The sequence below is a fragment of the Myotis lucifugus genome, unplaced genomic scaffold (assembly GCF_000147115.1).
Source record: "Myotis lucifugus unplaced genomic scaffold, Myoluc2.0 scaffold_160, whole genome shotgun sequence".
Lineage (NCBI taxonomy): Eukaryota > Metazoa > Chordata > Mammalia > Chiroptera > Vespertilionidae > Myotis > Myotis lucifugus.
This window is the reverse complement of record NW_005871208.1, coordinates 2,959,508-2,984,065: the sequence shown is the minus strand read 5'-3', so window position 1 is coordinate 2,984,065 and position 24,558 is coordinate 2,959,508. Positions and strand designations below refer to the sequence as shown.

At 50.9% G+C, this 24,558-nt stretch overlaps 1 protein-coding gene across 1 annotated transcript in view; it reads right to left on the bottom strand.

The window, feature by feature from the left end:
* The window catches only part of PDE1B (phosphodiesterase 1B), a 27,848-nt gene extending 3,388 nt beyond the window's left edge, over positions 1-24,460 (bottom strand). The window contains 13 exon segments of the mRNA XM_006095815.3: positions 126-332; positions 748-868; positions 1,938-2,039; positions 2,164-2,289; positions 2,396-2,496; positions 2,880-3,020; positions 5,437-5,553; positions 5,871-5,937; positions 6,106-6,275; positions 6,277-6,289; positions 7,481-7,594; positions 24,116-24,238; positions 24,326-24,460. Of these exon segments, the coding sequence (XP_006095877.1) occupies positions 126-332; positions 748-868; positions 1,938-2,039; positions 2,164-2,289; positions 2,396-2,496; positions 2,880-3,020; positions 5,437-5,553; positions 5,871-5,937; positions 6,106-6,275; positions 6,277-6,289; positions 7,481-7,594; positions 24,116-24,225 (1,389 nt within the window). The 5' untranslated portion in view covers positions 24,226-24,238; positions 24,326-24,460.
* Positions 24,461-24,558: the final 98 nt, after the last annotated feature.

The window sequence follows — 24,558 nt, the reverse complement described above, 5'->3', positions numbered from 1 at the left end:
AGTAACCTACGGCTGAAAGTTCCCAATGAAGGCAGCCTTTGGGATGATGCATTTGTGACCTCAGAGAACTCCTCCCCACCATTGCACGCCCCTGGCCTTCCACCCAGGACCCCATGCCCTAGCACAGCAGGCTTGCCTCTATGGGAAGAATGGCTTTGAGGTTGGGGACGTGGGGAAGTCCTGGCCCAGGCCCCACGCAGCATTCTTTCCGCTTCGCAATCCTCTCCTCCCTGCGAGAAAGGATACTCACCAATCTGGGACTGTGCCACGAGAGTGGAAGTGCGGTCACACAGCGGAGAGAAGGGCAGACCCAGCTCTGCCTCCTTGTCACCCTGGGGGAGAGGACAGGTGGGAAAGCTGGAGCGGACACCTCAGACTACCAGACCCAGGGTGAAGCTGGGGTGGTAGGAGGTTGTTGTGGTAGAAAAGGAATGTCCCCCAGGCACTCAGAGTGGACTTGGAAGGTACCTAGCAGAGGGAAGAGGAGAAGAAGGAGGCTCCCTGAGCCTCCTGCTGGTCTTCCATCCCCTCCACTCTGAGTGCCTGTGACCTGGAAATGAGTGATAGGCAAACGGGATGCACCTCTCATCAACCACCGTTCAGCTCTTAGGACGATGACAGTTTATCCCCCCGGTTTGGGGTCAGGTCAGGAGCTGCAGGTTGCTAAATGAAGGTCTGGAGTGGGAGTATGGAAAACCAAGCGAGAGAAGGCCCATGGGCAGGGGGTGGGCAAGGATGCCATGGTACCTGGCGAAAGAATTCCTCCATGAGAGCCTTGGTCCAGCGGCTGTGAACTGACCACTGCTTGGTCGGATGGCTGATGTCTGCAGCATGGAGCAGTAGAGACAGGGCCTTGGACTTGTCAATCCTGGTCAAGGCAGATGGCGAGAGAAGGGAGACTGGGCTTTTAGGAAAAGGAAATGTGGACCATTCCTAACTCCCCATCACATGCCCTCTCTCAGGTCCTCTCAGGTAACTTCAAACACTCTCTAAGGATACACACAAACACAAGCGCAAGCGCGCACACACACACAGAGCAAGCAGCCCAGGCTCTTAGAAGCAGAGGTCTGGGTTCAATCCTCACTACGCCTATCACACGCTAGCTGTGTGACACAGAGCAAGTTACTTAAATTTGCTGTATTTCATTTTCCTCAATCCTAAGCGGAAATAATAGCAGAATCTGCCACATAGAATTGTTCTGAGAATTAAATGGCATGCTATATAAAAGTATTTAGAAAAGTGTCTGGCACATAGTAAGTACTCAGCAGATGTTATCTATAATTATTATTATTGTTATTATTATTATTATTATTTTCTAACAATGATATGCTCTAACACAGCACATTCTCCCACACGTAGGCACACTAACACACACCTTCAGGACACACACATAGTCCGTTCTTACACACATTTAGCAACTCCCACACATTTAGATACTCCCACTTTTAAGCAACAGTGGATGTAATTATGGCCTTTATTCTGTGTTTTTGTCTTTTACCTCACACGACTCTCTCAGTAGCCTGCTTATAGTAGGAACTGGTGGCAAGCTGTTGAGGAGGGAGGCATATCATTTTCACATTTCACAGATAAGGGAATGAGTCCAGAAGGATTGAATGATTTTCCCAGCATTCCAGAGTAAGTCTGTCCTGAAGCTGAGATGATAATGCCCATCTCAGACTCCCAGCCCAAAGTGCTCTCCAGTATACCAGGTGCCTAGACTGTACCTAAACCCAGGGCCATGTGCACACACATGTCACACACACACACACACACACACACACACACACACACACACACAGATACACTCAGCTATCTGGAGCCAGGAGAGCTTCTACATCCAGGTAAAGACTTGGCACACCAATCACCCATGTGTATGCCCCCCGATTCACACACCCCTTGCTCTGGCCTAGCCCCGGCCACACCCCACCAGATGCCACCTCTCCAGCTGCTGCAAGGCTGTCTTCATGGACTTCACTTGCTGGAAATGGCAAGACATGTCTGTGGCCAAGACCATCTCGATGACCAGGGCCCGCAGCTCCCTGAATGAATAGAACCAGAAGAGCGATTAGCCCCACAGCACTGGTGGCAGGAGGACCAAGTAGTAGAGAGAGAGGGTTGGGTGAGGGGGTCTTGTAGGGATGCCCACTCCTGGCTTCTGCTCACACAAACTCATCCTTGGTGAGGTTGATGAAAATGTTCATCTCGTCGTCCTGCATCATTCGGAAGACAGAGCTGATGTGGTGATTCTCCAGCACTGAGCGGTCATTGTACAGGATGGCACATTCTGACCTGCAAAGCCAAAGGTCATCATGGTCAGCCCCCTGTTAAATGGAAATTCTGGCAACCTCCCCACTTCCATTCGGCCCCTCCTACCCTGCCACACCCCGCCCCTCACTTAGTCTGGATGTGGAAGCTGTTGGTAGTGCCTGTGTGCTCATAGTCATGGATGGCTGCTGCAAAGATGATGGCCAAGACTTCAATCTCTGACAGGCAGTGCTGGGAGAAAGAGACAGAGGATGGGAGGGGGCCAACCCTCTCTGAGTCACTGCCCCCAAATCTCCACATACAGGCTAGACCGCTCACACCACCCTTCCATTCTTCAAGGCCAGCTGGTGGGCTAATGCAGCCAGGTTTCTCAGCTCCCGGAATGACCAAAGACCCTCCTCCATTCCCACCTGCAACATTCCCACTGCATCCCAGCACACATCCCGTGAAATTATGGTGCACCCAGGAATTCTGTAGAGTAAGACCGATTTGACTCTGAAAACTGTGATGCCAAAGGAGGAACCAAAGAGAGAAGGAGGGGAATGGGAGTATACACCCCAGTTATGCAGTCATAAAGCCCTAAGTCGCAGCAGAGTGATCTCCAGGGCACCTACCACCATCCCTGTGCGGAGCAAGAAGCAGTGGACTGTCTGAGTAACGTCAGCTGCGTGGATCTGGTTGTGGTAAGGGTTCTTGTATTTCCCATAGCCTGTCTCCAAAGCATCCAGGAAAGTCATCAAAAACACAGTGGGAATCTGCAGCAGGAGGGAGGAAATAGAGCTGCGTGGAGGATCTGCAGGAATGGCAGGAGGCCCAGGTCTGAGATCAGCAATGCCATTTTTCTGTAGAAGGCAGTGTGGCACAGGGAGAGCACTGGCTCAGCAGTCAGGTGAACCGAGGCTCACATCCTGGCTCTACCACCTGCTGGCTACGCGACCTTGGGCAAGTCACATGCCTCTCTGTGCCTCAGAGACTTAATTGCGGAATGAAGATACCACCTCCCCCCTTGAATTTAATGAGATAAGTACAAGGCACTTAGGAAGTGCTCTCTAAAGAGTAACTACAATTATTATTATTTCCCTGGAGATTTTTTTTAAAAGGAAAGACAGTTTCCCTCCTACCTTTCAACCACCCACCCCAACCCAATCCAACACCATGGGTAAGGGCTCAGAAGCAGGGTAAACGATAGGATGATGTAGAGAGGACCCTTCCAGCCAGATGTAGATTACCCCCTCCTCTGAAAGCCTCCCCCCACCCAGACACACACAAGCTAATCAATTCCGTCTCTGTCCAGCATATGCCCTTGGGGTATGCCTGCCTCCTTCAAAGGCTCAAGGCTCCTAGAGGGCAGGGCTGGTGTCTGCACCGGTCCCTGGATCGCCTGAGGCAAGGAGGAGAGCAAGGTTCAGGACCTGAGGAAGCTTCTGTAGAGATGAGCGAAAGTGACCAGACACAGAGGATGTGCCACTCATCAATCAGACCCTAATGTCTCCCACCCCCACCCCTGGAGGGCTGTGTCCCAAATTTAGGGAATTTTAAAGGGCTGTTTCCATGACAACTGCCCTTACTGTTTCATTGCCATGGTGTCCCTGGAGAAAAGGGAAGGGAAAGAGGGAAGGGAAGGGACAGGAAGGGAAAGAAGGAAGGGAAGGGAAGAGAAGGGGGAGGGGGAGGAGGAAGGGGAAGGGAAGGGGGAGGGGGAGAGGGAAAGGGAAGGGGAAGAGAAGAGAAGGAGAATGGGGAAGGGAGGGGAAGGGGAAGGGAAGAGGAAGGGGAAGGGGGAGGGGAAGGGGGAGGGGAAAGAAAGGGGAAGGGGGAGGGGAGAAGGGAAGGGAAGGAGCAGAGGAGGGCTGGGTGTCCAGGAAGGGAATGTGGAGTTTGAGAAGGATAGCTCCAACTGGGGGCTCTACCATGAGTGAACACTAAAGCAATAAGCACTCCCCTCTCAGGTTAGGACTGGGGTTGGGCCAATCCTAACCTGATGCAATTACTCTTAGGGTCCCCCCAGAACCAGTCCTTCCAGGTAAGGAAGCAGAGTTTAAAAGAAGCTGGTGCCTGGAATATGCCCGAGAACCAGTTTGGAGAAACATGAGCTGGGAAAAGCCTGGAGAAAAAGAGGACCCTGCTATTCTCCGGGCAGGATCAAAGGGAAGAAAATAAAAGTAAGGACAGGCCTCAGGAAGGCACTGAACAAAATCCCACCTGAGCACCTCGGGAAAGGTCTGGAAGCCCTTTGGGAGCCCTTGTAAAAGGCAGAGTGGGGCGGAGGAAGGCAGACATGCACAGCGGTCCGGTGGTCCTTACGGTGAAATGGGGCACAGGATGGCAGGATGACCTTTCAAAGTCCTCTGGAGGGGCCCCTCAACCACACTCCTTTCACCCACTCCCACCCCGACATGGGCCCTCAGAACACGTGGTTTCCTTTGCGCTAACATCTATTGCCCACCCCCCCTAAGTCCCCACTGCGACTCTTCAACACCCCTCGCCCTCTACTTCCAACTGTGGTTTTCCACGTGGAAATGTTTTTTTCCAGCCTCTATTCCCAAAAGACATTCCCTCCTGGCACAGGATCTGGAGAGGACTTTAATCCTATATTCTTCTTGGCCGGCCAAGCTGAGGAGCAAATGGAGTTCACACACTCTCCCTCCCCTCACACAGTCCTACCCAGCACTGCCAAGAGCTGAGCTTCTCCATAAAATTCCTTGGACAGAGACTAGCACTAGGTGGGAGAGCCGGGTGGCTGTGGCCAATTTTATCCCCTCCCCCTGCCCCCAAGCACATGGAGAGACTCTAGTCCCCAAGGACTGACAGCATCTGGACTTTAGGCCTCTGGTGTCCACAGGCAGGAGGCAGGACAGCTGAAAGGAGGAGGTGAACGGCGAACCAGCCTGGAGAGGTCAAGTTAGAGGGAAAGAAAGCAAAGGGGAGAGAACAGAATCCTGGGCTAGACAGTTACAGACCTAGAGTCTTAGCCTAGGGCGCAAAATAAGGTCAGAGGCTGGGACTGCAGCAAGGGAAAGAAAGGCTGGACTGGAGTGGGCAGGAGGAGACTCCCCTGATGGTGGGACTAAGTGAGAGATCCTATGGAATCTACTGGTTGGGAATCTTCTAGAACAGGAGTAATGGGAGTGGAGAATCATGCCCAAAGGCGGGAATAGAATATGACCCAACCTTAAAGCGGCTGATGAGGTTATGCCGCGTCAGCAACTCAAATGCAATGGTCCTCAGAGCGTGGTCATCGGCTGCCCGGTTCAAGGAAAAGACATCAAAGCACCAGAGGTCCAGGTTCTGTGGAGAAGCAACAGACTAGGAGGGAGGCGCCCAGGGGGGCGCCTGGCAGCAGCGGAGAGGACTTGCCCATGGTTACAGAGTCTTGGGAAGCAGTACACAAGGAGGTGGTGAAGTGGGCTTCTTCCTTCCTTCCCAGACATCGCTCAGTTACACAAAGAGGCCTCTGGAGTGGGCACACGTTGTTTTGAGGAACATGAGGACAATACTTAAAAGGGAAGGCAAAAATCACCCCCTAAACAGAGTCTGGAAGTCCCAACGACTATTTCCACCTCCTCACCCCGACCTTCTCCTCTTTCGCGGGAGCCCAGGATCACCTTGAGACAGTTGAGGACCGCAGTGGAATAGGAGGGGCCCACGGAGGTGTACGTTCTCCGGAACATCCTAGGGGGAAACAGTGGAAAGAGGCCCAGGTGTGAAGGTCTGTGGGGTGGGGTTTGATCAGTTGGACATGTGGGGCCAATACCACTGGCGGGGCCTGGAGGACCAGGGTGGCCGGGGACGAGGGACAGGACTAGAGGCAGAGGGAGGCCGAGCGCGGGCGAACCTCACCGCTCCACGAAGATCCCAGCCTGCACGGCGTGCACGATGCTGCGGAACTTGGGCTTCTCCTCCGCTCGGCGGCCTTTGGCTCGGGTCTGCTGGGTGAAGGTGGAGGCCAGCCAGTCCCGCACCTCGGAAGGCACAGCGTCTGACCGCAGCTCCTGAAGCTCATCCTCCGTGTTCCAAGATTTGCCTGAGGCACCAGAGGGCGTCAAAGAGGAAAGACAAGAAGTGCTTCCGCAACCCAGGGACCCTGGGCCCGGCCACACCGCACCCTCAGCAACGCTCAGGCCAGCTCTCTCCCTTCTCCTGCTCTTCTCTCTGTGTCTTTTCTTTCTGTTTCTCTATCTCATGTCCCAGTCAAAACTGGTCACCGCGTGAGGTCATGAGCATCCCAGCTCTGGAAGTGTCCAAGCAGACACTGGAATACCACCCGTCAGGGATGCTAGCGACCAGAAGCACTGTCCAGCAGGAATAAGATGCAAGCCACGCAGAAGTACAGTGGGGCCTTCACTTACGAGTGTCCCGACTAACGAGTTTTTCGAGATATGAGCGGTCTCTCGGCCGATTTTTTGCTTTGAGTTGCGAGCTAAAATTCGGGTTACGAGCCAGCTTCAGATAACCCACCGCTAGTTGGCGCAGAGAACGTCACAGTGAACGCCACAACATCAGCCCAGCATCATGTGTCTCACTCGTTCAATTTAATGATTTGACATACGAGTAATTTGAGTTACGAGCTCCGTCACAAAATGAATTAAACTCGTAAGTCAAGGCCCCACTGTAACTTTAAGTTTTCCAGTCGCCACATTTAAAATGTAAAAAAAGAAAAAACATGAAATTCATTTTAATGATAAACTCTTTAACCTAATACGCCCAAAATATTGTCATTTCAATGTGGAACCAATATAACATATACTGATGAGATATTTTACATTCTCTTTTCTAAGTCTTGGAAGTCCAGCATGTATTTTACAAATACATACGCGTCTCAGTTCACAGTTGCCATATTTCAAGTCTCAATGGCCACATGAGGCCAGTGGCTCCCACACTGGGCAGTGCAGGGCCTGAGGGATTCCACACCGGGAGGGAGGCTGGGGCCAGATGAGCTTTAAGGCAACAGTCTTCTCTCCTTCTTGACACCTGTTTGCCTCTGTTTCTACAACTCTGTGACTGTTTCTCTGCCTCTTTATCTCTGCCAGTATTTCTACCTATAGCTCTTCCTCTCTGCCCATCTCACTCTTCCTTCCTACTCTGACCCCAGCACAGGTCTCTGTCCCCAGCTTCCTCTGACCCCCAGGGTCTGGGCTACTGTGTCTGTCTGGTATCTTCCTCCTCCGTGGGTAGGTCTCTCCCTGCCCAGCATCTCCACTGTCACCACTCTCACCGCGTCTCGTCTATGTAGACGGCCTCCAGCAGGGACGCTGTGTACTCCAGGTTTTTCTTCAGCTCCTCAATGTTGACCTCCCCATTCTCCAACTGCTTCACCATGTAGCGTAGCCTGGGAAGGGGCGGGGGACACAGACATCCTGCTTAGGCACTGCTACCTTGTCATGCGGGCAGGATACCTTTGGTCTTCCATAAATCATTGATCGCTCTAACAGTAAGACTAATAGCAGCTAATGTTTTTCATCTCAGGCTACTGCCACTGACCGTACTAAATGTATCTACACCCCCACCCCCACCCAGGTGTAATTCCAGGCTTTTCCTGACTCCATTGTCCCCATGAATCTCTACCTCTTAACACTCCCCTTTAATCAGTGTTTCCTGAACATTCTTGTTCAGACTGCCGGGGCTCAGCAGAATTAGGCAGGTACAAGCCCCTGGGGGGAAGTTTTGGGGATGGTCTGTTTCATAGTCTGAATAACCAAGAGCTGAAACTGCTTATTTCCCCCATGAGAGAGGGCTCTGGAATCAACAGAGAGCAAAAGAGGACCCAAGATTCTCTCACTGTGTCTCTAGGTCATGATGGGGAGGGAGGTACATGTCCATAGCCCCTCTGTCCCCGGCAGGATGGCAAAGACGCAGAACAAAGAGCAATCTGAGTGCTTTCTCCTGGCCTCACTCCATCCAGGCAGAGCTAATGGATTATGATTCCAGAATCCATCAACCAGGACAAAGCAGGATTAACCCCTGCCTGCCCGGGACAGTACCAGAGAGAACCTCTGGCAAAGGGTGACCCATCCGGTACCACAGCCCTACAGCAGCTTCCACAGAGCAAGAGTGGTGGCCAGGGGTCTCACTTACTGAATGTGTTGCCTGAAGGGACAATCCCCCACAGTTTGCACTCACGAATTCTGGGGGTTGGTGATTAACTGGGAGGCTTCTTAGAAGTCTGTTGAGTCCAGCCCAGGCAGTCACAAAGCAAACAATGCTTTCTGACTTCATGGTGATGTTCAAAAAAAGCGATTAAACTTTCCCCTTTGCTCCTTCCTCCAGCCCTGCCCTGCCAGCCCCACCAAAATGGGGGTGAAATGGTGGCCACCACAATTCCCCACTGAGAGGGGGTTTAGAAACCCAAGGCCACCCTCTGAGTCAGGGAGCAGAAGAGAATGAGTCAGGGACCAGAGGCTGAAATTAGCATCAATTCCCAGGGATGCCGGGGGAGGAAGAACAATGGCATTCCTGAAGGAAAGCAGCCCTAGAATCCTGGGGTCTCAGCAGCTCTGGAAGAGGGGTGCCCAAAACAGCCAGCCAGCCCCAGGAAGCATCCCCGGCCAACTCTCACCTGGCTGAAGACCTGTCTGCACATGGGGCAGGAGGGAAAGCAGGGAGATGGGAGGTGACACTGCAGCCTCCTGGGGTGGAGGGGGGTGCTCCAAATCCCAACCTCCAGCCTTTCTGCTGCACCCCCTCCATGTGCAAACAGGGGGTCACTGATAGAGGCGGAGTTCAGTAAAGCTCAGACCCAGCTGGGAGATCAGTAGATAGAAACAGAAAAGGCTTTCCAGCCAATGAGCTAGAAAGGGGGACCTGAGCCAGCATCTCCCAGAGTGCCCCCCAGCCATCGCAGAACAAAAAGGTACACTCTGCCTTTGGGGCCCAGGCTCAAGCCAGGCTTCCCTCTCCTGGCCAGTCCCTGTGGCCAGGGGCCCTCAAATCTGGGGACACACAACCTAGGAAGAAAGGCCTCTGGTCCCACCTCCCCCCAGATGCCTGTCCTAGCCCTAATTTTCCCCTTTGGTCAGCCCTTTTTACAACCAAACGCTCTGCCCCTAGAGGTCAATGCCCTCCGCCAAAGTTTTTTCCTCCACCCGCCTCTCAAAACACACATCTCAGCGCAGACTCCCAAAGTGAACAGTCAAGCCCACAGGTGCTCATTTGCATGTATTCGCATAATCGCTAACAATGCTGCCAGCTCTACATTTTTAAAAGCGCTTTCTCCTACATTCTCGCATTTTATCCTCACAATGGGAGTGGAGGGGGGTAGGGAGGCAGCAATCAAACCTGACTCTGAGCCCTTGGGCAAGTCAGTAATTCTTAATTCTTAATCAGTATCTATTAAGATGTGGCCTGTAGACCACTGACATCAGAACCACCTGGGATACTTATGAAAATTTTAGATTCTAGGTCTCATTACACACCTATTGAACCAGAATAGCTGAGGGTATGGTTCAGGGATCTGCAGTTAGCAAACATTCCAGATGATTCTCACACACACTAAAGTTTGAGAACTTTTATTTTAGAGCCTCAATTCCTTCACCTATAAAATACTGAGGAGGATAATACACCAACTGTGAATGGCTGTTAATAAGAGGATTAAATGAAATAATGTATGCAAAAGGCCTGGCATATACTCCGGGTCTTTATAAATGTGACTTGAATCGGAATTAACTGACCAGCAGCAGGCTGGCCCTACCCAGCTCATGGCTCACTCCCTTCAAATCCAGCAGCGCCTGACTTCTCTATCTCAAGTCCAGAAGAGAGTCTAGTTTGGATGGAGACTGGTACTTAGGAAGTCCCCTAACAGAGGAAATGGGAGAATGAAAATGGTCATGATCCTCCTTTACAAGTACAACCCTCATTTGAGCCTCACAATCACCTGATGAGGGAGGTTGAGTGACTCGTTCAAGGTCATACAACTTGTTAATCTCAGTCAGGTCAGCAAGCCTACAACCCGCACTATTGGAGCTTTAACGGTGCCCCAAACACCAGAGGTGTTGGGCAGAGGGAGCGCAATCTTGTAATTAGATTGGAGAGAGGCTGGAACTGATTCCATCACAGCTTCTTGAATCTCAGAGAGGAAGGGAGAGGGAAAGAGAGAGAGAGAGACATCAATGATGAGAGAGAATCATTGATCGGCTGCCTCCTGCATGCCCCACACTGGGGATCGAGCCCACAACCTGAGCATGTGCCCTGACCAGAAATCGAACCGTGATCTCCTGGTTCATAGGTCAACACTCAACCGCTGAGCCACACCAGCCGGGCCAGCCATCCACCCTTCATGAAGTGTTAGTGTCCGGCAACCCCTAGTAGACTGTGAGTGTCTTGATGGCACTGACAGGAACTTGTTTATCCTGGCTGCTGTGTGCAGAGCACACAATACGTGCTCAGTAAACGTTCATTAAATAAATAAATGGGAAAGAAGGCTGATTCATTAGGTGAAGAGCTATCTGCCAGAACTCACAATTGTGCTCTCTGAGCCGGGTTTCTGTGTAATGGAGAGCCTGGGGAGAAGAGTGAGATCGTGGGCTGCCTTTCAACACACCCTCCCTCCAAGCTCCTCTTGCCTCCACCTCTGATCCCGTCCAGGAGTTCCAGGAGTTCCTTAATAGCTCCTGTTGAAATCTGAACCCAACACAATCCAGACACCACCAGCGCAGACTCCCAAAGCGAGAGGAAAAGAAAGGTTAAAGGATATATTTGTCAAATGGGGAGTCCAAGAAGGGGAACCTGGACTCAGGCCGCTGGAAGGATCCAGGTGCTGAACTTCACCTTCCTGAAATTATAGAACCCCCACAGGGCACTTTCTGGCCTGGCAGGGGCCTCTCTGATTCTAAAGTCCTTCAGAGTTAAGATCTCCCTTGACCCGCCCAAAGTCCTCACCTCACCATTCTTCTGCAGGAAATCCTACTCCCGCCCCTACATCAGTTTTACTCCCACCCCTCTGATTCAGTCCTAGGAGAATCTGTCAGGGACCGGTCCCTTTCCCTGCAAAACTGTATGCTCAACCCTGTCCAATCCTCATCCAGACCTAAGGAAAACTGGAAGTTTCCCCAACATTCCTTCCACCTCCATCCCTAACTCTGTTTCACCACCACCACTTCTTCTCCTTTACCTTCAGCCCCTGCACCATGGGAAACGCCTCAGATCCTAACCCTTGGAAGGTCCCAGTGTCTTCCAGCTCTGGGCATCCAGCTGGAAAAGGTTCTAGGCAGTAATAATCCTTAAACCCCAAAAGAGCTCAGCTTCCTCAGCCCCCACCAGTTCATTTCTTTGAATTACCATATGGCTGATGATCTGGCAATTTCCAAATACCCCTGCACTACTTCCAGAATCTACATTCCCCAAAAGATCACTGTAAATAGGGGGCTCAGCACAGAGCAGCCTTAAGCCCAGGGGCTGAGAGTTGTGAGAAGAATCCTATTTTCCTTTTGGGTTCTTAAGACCAGATGAAGAGATGTCAGAGGAATGTGAGGTCCTAAGGATGCTGGGGGTCAGGAAGCAGAGAAAGGAGGGACATTCTACTAAGACACCTGCCGTAGTCAAGAAGAAGTGATAAAAAGGAAGGGGAGGTGGGTAAGGAAAAGTATGAGGTAAAAGGCAAGATGGATGGGGTTAAAGATGGAGGAGAAGTACACACACACACACACAACATATTCATTAAATAAATGTCAAGTCTTAATCGCTCCCCTCCACCAAATTACAACTGGTGGACCCACAGCAACCTGCCATCCTCCTCCCCTCTCCCTTCCTCACCCCGGCGCCTACCGCCTACCGGAGGATGGGGCCCTGGAGGTGGCTCCTCTGCACAGGAACAGGATTTGCCATGGGAATTAAAGTCTCCTACTTCAGAGCATCAATATGCTGCCCCCAAGACCCTGGAGCCCCTGAGGGGAATGGCGCCCTCTTGGGCCCCTAACTTCCTCCTCCAGGTCTCGGCAGAATTGAGTGACTGACCAGAGAGAACTTGGGGGGGTTGCGGGGGAACAGGAGGAGCCTGGCTGGAGGAAGAAGGCAGTGATGAGGCAGAGACCCAGCCCACAGCAACTGGGTGAGAGGCCACGGGAAAAGTTTCACATCTGAAAAGAACTGAAAACAAGAATCTGTTCTCAGAAAAATCCCAGAAAGGACAGAAATAGCACAGGCCAGGCCCTGCTCTGAGGAGGTGGGGCTCCTCTTTGAGGAGAAGGGGTTAGTTAGTTAGTAGGAGGCTTAAGGGTGAGGGACAGGGACCATCCTGAATCTGTCCTAAGAGGAAGTCTGTAGTAGGAGGGGAAGGGACTCTGCAAGAGCCCCCCAGAGGGGTCGAGACTCTGCGCCCTCCCAGGAGCCTTTTCCAGGAGCCTTTTCCATGGTGGGTTAAAGCTCATCTTGAAGAATGAGCTTTAACCCACCTGAAAGAATGGAAGCCAGGCAGGAGGAGGATTAGAAACTGCAGGGGAGGGGCTTGCTGAAGCCAGGGATCAGGGGATCCTTACCCAGTGACCTTCCAACCAGGAGAGAAGCCCCTATCCCCCCCGCCCCCCTCCCCCACTCTATCCCCACCCCCACCCCACCCCCCAAGCAGTGTATGACAATCAGGAGGACTTGCTCACAGACACCAAGAGGTTGGGCAAGTTACATTAACACTCCCAGCCCCAGGTTTTTCATCTGTAAAACAGGGATTGGGGGATAACTGAGTTAACTGGAAGAGAAGTGATGGGATGGCCAAAGGGAGACCCCTTCTTCCTTCTCCAGGCTCTCTTTGCTCTTGCTCAGGTTGGGAAGAAAACCTGGCCTCCGGGGCGAAGTGGATGTTAGCACACAGCCCCAGCCCGCCTCCGGGTGGGCTGAGAGATGACATCACCAATATAAGTGCATTGGGCTACGATTGGTCAGCTGCGGGGCTGGGCGGGGCTAAGGATGAAAGCCGGGAGTGAAGCCCAACACATCCAAGGAAGAGAGTTCTGCGCTACTACAATTTCCTTAATCTAGGGTCTAGGGCTGGGGCCATGTGGAAATGAGGACAGGGGACCGGTGGGGATGAGTATGACAGGAAAAGGGGAAAAGAGAAGAAACAGGCCAAGCGCCAGGATTTTATGACAGGAAGTCTTCTCCCTCCCTCCTCCACCCCCCAAACGCAGGGAGAAATTAAAATACCTTGTCACTATGCCAAAGCCTTGAAAGATTATAAACAAATGAAGTTTGGGAACCTGCTGTTTCTCAGCTCCACTGAGTAATGGACAAGTAAAAGTGGGATTCAACAGCAAGGGGAGGAATAGAGGTTAAATATCTACAAGTTGTTTTCCAGTGAACTCCCGGTAGCCATGAGGCAGGCCACTCTGTGCCCCCCAACACATACACACACACACACACACACACACACACACACACACACACACACACTGGTTAGTGTTTTTAGAAAGAAAGGACTAGACCCAGAGTCCGAGACCCAGAACTGCCACCCAGGAGATGAGGGACAGTCACCTGGCCTACTCTGTGGCCATGCTTGCTTGGAGGGATAGGATGGAGGAACAGCACAAACACCAAGCCAGGCAGCTCCCCGCCCTCCCCTCACTCCAGGCCCTGTTACCCTAACCAAGTAGGCACTAACCTCAACCCTCCTACTGGAAGTAGAGATTTGTTAGACTAGAAAAGCTTTGGAGAGGATACCCATCCCTCTGCTCTCTTGCCCAGTAGAACCAAAGCTGGTTGGACAAATGACTGTTTAGCCCTCACCCCCAAAGACATACGTGCTGTGTCACTCAACCCAGATTGTTGTATCACTCAACCCAGATTGTTTATTATTATTATTATTATTATTATTACTATTATTATTATTATTATAACTGTTATATTATAACAGTTATTATTATAACTGTTCCTAATAAGGAAAGATATCAGTAAACCACCATCCCTTCCTGGTGAAAAAAAATCACACATATCCACTCACCCACATATATACACACACGCCACATTCTACCTCTGCCCAAGCTAAGGAAACTGTCCCCTGGGTGGCAGGCAGGGCATATCTATAACAACTCCAACAAACAGTCCAGCATGGATTTTCCTTTAGCCCTTAAAATAACAAGGAGCCCAACGACCATGCCTCCTTCCTGGCCCACCCCCAGCTTTCCCCACCTGCACTGAAGGATTGGACTTGGGATGGGATGAACAAAGGATAGGAGATACTGCCTCTGGTCAGAGAAGAGGGGTCTAAGGGAGGGGTGGGGAGAGGGACAGGAAAGGAGGTAGGGTGGGAGGGTTATTGAGAAAGAGATTAACTGGCTCTAAGGCTCCAAAATCTCAGAAATTAAAAAAATGAAGGAAATTATCTAAATCCAATAGGAAGAGGACATGAATTAAAATCAAGCCCTAGCCGGTTTGGCTCACTGGATAGAGCGTCGGCCTGGGGACTGAGGGATCCCAGGTTCGATTCCGGTCAAGGGCATGTACCTTGGTTGTGGGCACATCCCCGGTAGGAGGTGTGCAGGAGGCAGCTGGTCAATGCTTCTCTCTCATCGATGTTTCTAACTCTCTATCCCTCTCCCTTCCTCTCTGTAAAAAATCAATAAAATATATTTTTAAAAAAATAAAAATAAAATCAAGAGCCTTCTGTCTAGACTTTATCACTGTGTGTGTCCTTGGGCAAGATACTGTGAGCTCCAGCTTCCTTGTCTGTATAATGGGTAAATAATACACGCTTCACAGAATTCTCACAAGGATCAAATGAGCCCACAGAAGAGCACCTTGGGAACTATAAAGTGATGCATGAAGCAAAAGATTATTTAATCCAATCCTTTATTTCATTAGTTCGGCAAATGTTTAGTAAGAGTCCTCCATGAACAAAGTCCCCTAGGCCCCCGGATGTGGAAAAGCCTGCTCCCACCACTCCCGATGTCTGGGACTTCTCCCCGACTCCTTACTCCTGACAAAGGGGTCAGGAGGCAGTGGAAGCAGAAGCCGGAGAATATATGGAGCATGGAGCTCCAGAAGCCAAGAACAGCAGATCTCTACCTATCCAAACACTGGTGCTCCCCTCACCCCTGGCTTCCCATTGCTATATGAGCAGCCTGGCTCTTGCAGCTGGCTGGGCACAGTGGCGGGGGTGGCTCTAGAGATAAAAATAGCCCCCCTAGTGGCAGAGCTGGGGTGCCATCCCGGGAGGTAGCAGGTGGCAGGTTGACATGGCAGCGGTCTCTAGGCACTGGCCAGAGGAGCTGGGTGGAGGGAGGGTGGGGGGAGAATGGGGCAGAGCCTGTGGAAGACTGGGGGTTAGTGGGGAAGGACAGAAACCAGGTGAGTGGAGGGAAAGGAGGGAGAGGAGCAGGAGGTACTAAGGCACAGGGAGGGAAGGAAGGGAGATCAGAAAGGAGCTGTAAAGAGGGTCTGAGAAATACCGAAGAAGAGGGAAAGGAGTCAGCTCACCCCTGCCTGTGTCTGAAGGCGAAGCCCCCTCTGCCTCCTGACCAGAAGCCCTTTCTAACAGGTCTACCTAGCAACAGCCCAGCACAGCTCAGGTCAGATGAGGAAGGGGGTAATCTAAGCAGCTCGAGCCTTGGTCCAGACCAAAAAAGACCCAATATCCTGGCTCCCAGCCCAGCACACAAATGAGTCCCTTCTCCCTCAGTCTTTAGCCCTTGAGTGAGGGAGGAACTGGGAGGGGTGGCAAGAGGAAGACGAGTCAGAGAAGGGGCTCCCAAGGCGCAGTCCAGAAGAACTCTTTCTCTGCTTCCGTTGTCCACCCCTCTTCTCCCTCCCTGCACTGTTTAATTCTGCTCATTAACCACCTCCACATGAACCACCCCACCGACCCTCCAAACCACATCCCAACAGATGTTGCCAGCAGATGTCCAGCTTCCAGGGGGCCTAACAGATGTTAAAAGCAGCCTGGGGTGGGAAAGTGAGTTGGAAACTTGGCAAGGGACTGACTGCAGGTGTGACAGGAACAGCACTAAATTGGGGATCAGTGGAATTTGTGTCTGGTCCCAGCCCTGTCCCTCACCTTACCAACTATCGATGGCATCAGCTTCCTCCTCTGTAACCTTTATGGTTCTCAGATGCAGTGCCTGCATTGGAGACACCAGGGAAGTAGGATGCCTGGGTCTCGATTCATCCTGAGTTCAAGTTCATCAACGCTTCCCCCAACTCATCCCTAACCTGGTTCTTAAAGGAGGAGAGTGGCTTTCTTCTTTATCATAGAAAGGTCACATTCTAACCTCCATGAACTTTCCAGGACGTTCTCCTGAATACCTATCATTAATCCATCTTGCTACAATAAAAATCAAAAGCAAAACAAAACAAAAAAAAACACGGCAAATTTTCTTGACATTTCAAAGAAAAACAGAAAGGAAGAGAACAGGCAGAACAGAAAAGTCTTTGGGGGTGAGTCTGGCACAATTTGATTTATTTTAATTTTTCAGATTGGAATTTCTAAAGCTACTGTTTGGTAGAGAGACAGTCTGGGCTTAGGGAACTTGGCAACACTGTTGGCACGTGAGCTCACTCAGTCCGGGCCCCAAGAAGTTTCCAAACAAAGTGGGCATAGAGGCGAGAACAAGGGAGATGGTGCCAAGTTAGATCCACAAGAGCTGACCAATAAGGGAGCAAGAAAGCTAAGCAACAGGAATGAAAGGAGAAGCTTCTCTAGCCCCCAGGTCCTGCCTGCCAGAGACTCACTAAGCCCCCAGGAAGCCACGCTCCCTTCCCAACCTAAATGGTACCATCAGCCGCTGGCAGCCTATTCATTCCACTGCAGCCATAATTATTTGCAAATCTGACTACTCATTGCAGCTGTGGAATCAACTGACCTGGGAGCCTGCCTGCATCCACAGCACCACCTGAAGCCCCCCTTTCTAGCTCTTCTCCCTGCCCACGCCGCCAGCCCCCCCCCCCCGCCCCCGCATATGCCCTGGCCCTTTTCCCACCAAGCCTGTTTCTCCACCAAAACCCCACTCCCATTCCCTCAGTGGACGTTTGCCTGGTCTGGGATGCTGAGGTAAAGGCAACCCTCATCTTTTCTTCCCAGAAAGGGATAAGCTCCATAGATGCAGCAGGCACTGAGGGGAGAGGAGCAGCTGCAGGGCTGGGGGTGGGGGTACTAGAGGGGCAAGAGCACTGGCATTGAATGGATAGCATCTATCTCCCTGCATTGAATGGATAGCATTTGTTTTTTCCTTTTCCCTTCTCGGTCACCTTTCTTCCCCCTCAGTTCCCACCTTTGCCCACCTCAGCATTCCCAGGATTCTCTCCCACTTCTCTCAGACCATTAAGTCTTCCTCCCTTGAGGGACAATCTCATGATCTAACAACTTCCAGTCTCCCAGTTGTCTCACCTGCACCCCACCTGCTGCCCTGGTTTTGTCCCTCTTTCTCTGCTGCTGTCCTGAAGAGTTAGAAATTCCGTACCTGAGAAAAATCAGCCCCCTGAGATCCAAAGGCAATTACTTGGCTTCCTTCCCGGAGGCTGGGAGGATGAGGTCACTGAGAAGGTAAAAGGAAGGCCTTGCAGAATACAGGGGTGGCAGCTGGACTCCTAAGGTGGCCCCAAAGGGTGCCTGCAGCAAACTTACCCTCCACCATCACCACCAGGTGGGGGAAGCCCCAGGGTTTCTGACTCCTAGCCAAGGCGAGCGAGGAGTAGAAGGACTGAAGGTGAGAGCAAGAGGGTAAGTCAAAGGGAACAGGAAGAGAGGAAGTGGGACCAGAGAGAGCGAAAGAGTCCTTGCAGAGAAAGAGGAGCCAAGAAAGATGTGAACAAAGGAGGGAAGGGACAGAGGAAAGGATGCAGGAAGAATCAAAGAAGGGGAAAACAGAGGGAGCAGAGAAGTGGGAAGCAAATCCTCAATGATCCCTGCGAGAGGAAAGGCTTCCCGCTCCTCCTTCAAAGTCCGATGGAGGCGGCCAAAAACCAGGGGAGGATGGAAAACAAGCACTCGCTTCGCTGACGTCAGGAGCCCCCTGGGCAGCGGGCAAGTGGAAAGGGTGAGACATCCAGGCCTCTCTCCTCCTGAGTCTCACCTGGCCTTCCAGTCCCATAGCATCTCCAGGCTACTTCACCCCCTACTGGCAAGAGGGATACATGCCACCTCAAATGTGGGATCTCTCTCAGTCTTTCCAACTGGCCTCCTGGGGCTCCTGAGCAGGCGGAGTGATATTTGGGTTCTAAGGGACTTGAGAGATTCTCTAAAATAGGACGTGGCATACCTGGTCATATCACACTCAGGCCTGGGGACTGAGGATAAACGCCAGAGGGGAATTCCTCCAGTGCTCACAGAACTCTCCAGTGGCCGTCCCTGGGCTCCCCCCACACACCATGTCTTAGAACTGCAATTGCTCTACTCACTTCTAGTTTTTCCTCGGAAAAGAGATGATAAGGCGTATCATCTCTTTCTTTTGACCTCAGTGACCCACACTCTATCTAGGTCAGCCCTTCCTCAGCCCCAGCCAGCCTTCTAGTCTCTAAGCTCAGACACCTGCCTCGCCTGCTCCAGACTACCATTCATCAACAAGACTCTTCCAAATCATGTCCCAGACACCGGGACTCAAACCTACTAAGTAATTCATATTCCTGCCTCTTGAATCTTTATTTTCTCCCCATCCAAGCCAATGATCACCCATTTATTCTTACTCCCATGCTGAAAGAACTCCAGACTGTATCATTCAGAAGTCACTTTCATATGGATGACAATGAATGAAGAACTGAGATTCAGAGAGACTGTGTGACTTCAAGATCAGGCAGAGTGGAAACATGAACTCCAACTCTAATCTCCCAATATTCCCAATGATCGTCTACAGCCCTGCCTCCCTGATTCCCTCCAGCCACCTATTCTGACCAGGCATTTGTGGACTTCTTCCTTTGGTCTGAATTGATTTTCCCTGTCTTTGCACCTCCCCTCAGCTTACTGCAGAAATTTTCCACCCTCTACCATCCGGGATGCCTCATTCAGACAAAGCTGATGGGGGGAATAGAGAGATGGAAGCCATCTGATGGGGGGGTGGGGCGGGTAGGGGGGAAGATATAAACCCAAGGAAGAGAAAGTCCCTTTGCTATGGTTGAAAATAAAGGAGGAAGGGCTGACCCAGGGAGGAAGGCACTAAAAATCATCTCGCTAAGGCCTGGGAGAAATGATGCTCCTTTTTCTCCAGCGATCCAAGGAGCTCTAGTTTACCCTGCAATCTTCACAACAGCTCCACAGCCATATGCAGAAAAAGGAGGACAGCAGCACAGTTTTCAAAATTGGTAAGAGCCACAGAAGATCACTCATGGGGCACACACAAAATGAGGACGAAAGGTGGGATAAATCAGTGAGACACCCCGTTCCGTCCCTCAGCTTCCCCCTCCTACCCATTTGATCTCCCCAGGACTGTCAAAAAATGTGTCACAAACACATACACAAGATCACACACACATATTATCCCATTACTTACACACATACTCACATACACTCATACATCTCATTCCTACATAGAACAATTTCAGGCATTCAGCATACCCTAATTCAGCATACCTTCCCAACATATTTATCATCACACATGCCATTTATGAACATAAAAACAAAGAGACATCGTCACAGAACTCCGGCTCCACAAACTCCCCAGCACGTATATCAACCTTTACCCAGAATCGTATGTAAACATGTCGAGCATTCACAATCATGCGGATACATCTCGTTCACACATCCAAATAACGTCGTTTATGTATCCTCTCTGTAACTCCTTCAGTCCCAGGCTCTTTTCTGAGGCGCTCAAACCCCACACCTTTTAAACATCACCTTCTCAAAAAACAACATCGCCCTTTCTTCCACCCCCATTTCCTACTCCCCGCTCTGCACGCAGGAACACACGCACCACAGAATCAGAGTCTGACCTGGGCTTGGTGACATATTGAAAGATAACCATTCGTTCATTTGTTTCTTCTTTTATTTATCGAGTGCCTATGATATTCCAGGTACCACAATAGACTGACGAAACAAGATGGGCAAAAATAATCCCCAACTGGGTCCTTGCTCCAGCTCGCCTTAATGACCTTGAACAGCAGCTTATGACATTGAGCCTACACCTTGAGAGTCCTGAGTGCGTACCATGTGGAGAAAAAAGAGAAAGGGATTGTGTCTGTACTATCCCAAAGGAAGAGGAAGGTTCTGTCTGTAAAATTCCAGGATAAACTGAAGCAGAGAGAAGAGAGTGATGCTTGTACTTTCCTGTAACCCCCAAAGGAAAAGATTAAGCAGAAACCAGAGTGGTAGACTTTTACCACTGGGGTGGGAGTATCAAAATGAGGAACAGGTGTATCAAAATGTTGGAGTTGACCCAAATTACAAGCTCCATAGGAGCAGGGCTTGTGTTCATTTTGTCCAGCACTATATCCCCTGCATCCAGCACATCACATGGCACACAGGAGAAAATTAATAGTTGTTGAATGAATGAATGAATGAATGAATGAGCTAAGGGTAACAAACAAATCTCTACTCATAGTTTTTCTTGATTCCCAAAAGACATTAAAAAAAAAAACCCTTCTACTCCTACTGACCTTCCCCCTCACTCCTGAAAGCCCTCAGGTCTCAGAGAAGTCAATTCCTTCATCTTAGGATGAGAGATGCTAAAAACCATCCTGGTCAACCCATCATCTCCAGACTGCCTGCCCCAGCCTCTCTCATGTCTCAGCTTGAGTCTGCTTAGTTAGGAACATTTTCCTGCTAGGTAGAGATGAAACCCCACAGTTAGGGACTCTCCAGCTCATATGCTCCAGATTCTGGATTTATCTTTGGCAGCATGCTAGTGTGGGAACAAAATTCCTGGATACCCTTCCCAGAAAGAAATTGCCCTGCACAATTATATTATATCACATTTTTTAATATATATTTTATTGATTTTTTTTTACAGAGAGGAAGGGAGAGGGATAGAGAGTTAGAAACATCCATGAGAGAGAAACATCGATCAGCTGCCTCCTGCACACCCCTCCCACTGGGTATGTGCCCGCAACCAAGGTACATGCCCTTGACTGGAATCGAACCTGGGACCCTTCAGTCCGCAGGCCAATGCTCTATCCACTGAGTCAAACCGGTCAGGGCTATTATATCGCTTTTTAACCAGGGGCAAAAACATCAGGCCTGGCCTCCCTGAAGAGAGTCTAGATGTCCTAGATTAAAAATTAAAAGAGTATAGGGGAGAAGGGGAGGGCATAATGGGTATAGGATATGTTGAGTAGGGGAATCAAAGCCTTTATAGATAGATATAGATAGATATAGATATAGATATAGATATAGATATAGATATAGATATAGATATAGATATAGATATAGATATACTCCATCTGCTTTCATTTCTATTCAGTACCCAATCCTGAGATAATTATTTTCACACACACACCCCCCCCCCCCCCGCCACACCATTTCCAGACTAAACAACCCCTTCCCACTCAAGCCCATTTGGGAACAGGTGGGGATTTGGGTTGGGGGAAGGGGTGTTCTATTTCCACCTAAAAGAGAGAATGCCTTTTTTGATCAGCCCTCAACCCTGAGAGTTAGAGAGTCTCGCTCTCCTACCCTAGTCCTAAATCCTTTTATTTCCCTTCATCTGATTGGCAAAGCCTCCCCAATATTCAAACAGGGCCAAATCCAGTCACCCATCAACTTGGGATCTCCCTTGATACCAAGATCTTTCTCTGCTCTGAGGAAGTGAGATTGGGAATCTGTCTTAGTGGTACTTGAGGAGATGGTACTTTTCTGGGTACGTTATTATGCATAAGCTAGCACTCTTAAGGTTCAGATTGCTAAAGTGAGTGAAGACCAGATAATCTAATCAATATAATTAGTGATCCTTGTCCACCACCCTCTCCTGTAAGGACAGGTCAACTAACACACTTTGTGGGGGCAGCGCCTCTGCTCCCTTCTTTCCCCAGGTTTCCATGCCTCCTCTGGGGATCCTCTTCTCTCGCCACTGAGAACTTCTCACATCAGAAGAAATAGCAATTTGCCTCCAGGAAAGACTTTTGGTTAGAAAGGGAGATGGTAAAACCTGCTCTTTTGCAGGACCTGTTACCTGGAATAGAGGCTGGGGAATATATGATGACCACTAGAGCTAAGGGGGAGTCATCCCAGGATACCTTGAATTCTCGCATTTATAGACCTTGAGGCCCCTTTTCTGCCTTCAACCACCTCCTTACCTGTCCCTCTTTGGATCTTAGTTACTATTAACAGTTACTAGCACAGTTTTCTAACAAGAATCAACCAGCGCTCCTCCCAACAAAAATCAATTCAATCTGGTTTTCCATTCTTCATCCCAGAACTCATTCCAAGGCTGCGCTTCAGAGAGCCCGCAAATTGCATTGGCTGGAGGCAGCAAAGGGGGTGAACTGCAAAGCACATTTGGATTCCAAGCCTTGTTACACTATGCCTCAGTTCTCCCTCAGGCCTCTCCAAGCAGCTAGTATATAAATCGGACCCACCACCCAGTAAAAAGGCATCATCTTATTGCCGCAGTTGAAGTATTTTTTAAAACAACACAATCATTAGCATCTAGCCATCTCCTACCTCATCTCTCCCTCTCGGCCAGAGCCCAGAAATGGAAGCTTCAGTGCTCACTATTGAGGATACTGGGGAGGAACTGGGTTTAGGGGCTATGTTACCTATATTTCCTTGTTAAACATCCACAACCTCTTTCCTGGGTCCATGGGGGGGGGGGGGGTCATATTAGGGAGAGGAGCACCTTCCCCTGTGCTCTGCTTAAGAATCAACAGACTGCGGGGGTTACTCACTCCCAGCTGACTCGGAGATTGGTGCATGGCTTGTATTTGGCTAGACCAGCCGTGGGCAAACTACGGGCCGCGGGCCCGGACCTGGCCCATTTGAAATGAATAAAACTAAAAAAAAAAAAAAGACCGTACCCTTTTATGTAATGATGTTTACTTTGAATTTATATTAGTTCACACAAACAGTCCATCCATGCTTTTGTTCCGGCCCTCCGGTCCAGTTTAAGAACCCATTGTGGCCCTCGAGTCAAAAAGTTTGCCCACCCCTGGACTAGACCCTCTCTTTCTCTGAGGAACAGGAAGAAAAGTTCCTCTCCTCTCTTGGGACTTTCCTCATTTATTCCTCACTTATTCCTTTCCACATGCCCTCATCCTGCAACAATGAGAAAAGATGCCTAAATGTGCTTGGAGATCCTAGGGAGACCCAATAGCAACAAACAGGCTTGGACAGTTACCTTGCCCTATCAATCATTCTTCACCTCCCTGCTCCCAGGTAGGAACCCTACCCTCCTCCTCCAGATCCTAGGTAGGGGCTCCACCACTCCTCCAGATCCCAGGAGAAGTGCAGAGTGGGGCTCCAGGCCTCAAGAGAAAGGAGCAGCTCAGGTATGGGGTCCCCCACCCCCCACCCCATGTAGGATGCAGGAGGCAGAAGCCACCAATCCCAGCAGAGGTACATATGACCCACAGGTTGGCACTAGAATCCCCGTGCACTGCATCTGCAGCTGTGTGCAATCATTCCACAAACATTCCTGTGACCTCAGACACTCATGCACACACATGTGATGTGTCTCACATCTGCACAACCCTGCACATGGATACGTGTGAGTCAGCCTGGCGCCTCCTGGATGCTGCCGGTCTGCAGCCCTGACACACTGCACCGCACATCCTCTCCGCGCTGCGTGTCACCGGGGGTCCACATCGCTAGCTTTGCAACTCCTAAACCTGCTCTACCCAGCCAGCACATGCCTTGCACATGTGCCTGGCCACTCGTGTCAGAGCAGTGTGTTTCCTTGCACCTGCCAACATGTGTGCCGGGAAAACATCCACCAGCCCGACTCCTGCCCCCCCTCCCCCTTTTTCCAGGCGCCCTGAGATCCCTTCCCCCCACTCCGGGCCGGGGACTCACAGAGACCGAAGCTTGATCCACATCTTCTTGCTGGGGGCTGACTTCAGCTCCAGGGGTGACGGGCAATCCGACTCCAGCATCTCGGGAGGGCTGCAAGGGGACAGCTCCATGCTCAGCCTCTGTCTACGGAACAGAGGGAGGAGACAGCACCGCGGCTCAGCCTCAGCCCCTCACCGGAGGACCCTCACCCCCATCCCAGCCCCTTCCCACCTGCGGCTGGCGTGGACCAGCCAGGCCGGTATCTCTAGGCTCAGCCCAAGCTGGCAGAGCTGCAGTTCCTGCGGCTGCTCCTCTCCCGCTGCCCAGCTCTGGGCTCCGGGTCCCAGCTCTCCGCGCCGCCGCTGCCGCGCGCAGCCAGAGCCGCCTCCTCGGTCTCCCCTCCTCCCCCGGCCGGTTCCCCCGCCCTCTGCTCCTCTCCCTTCTCGTCGGCCTGCCCGCTCGTC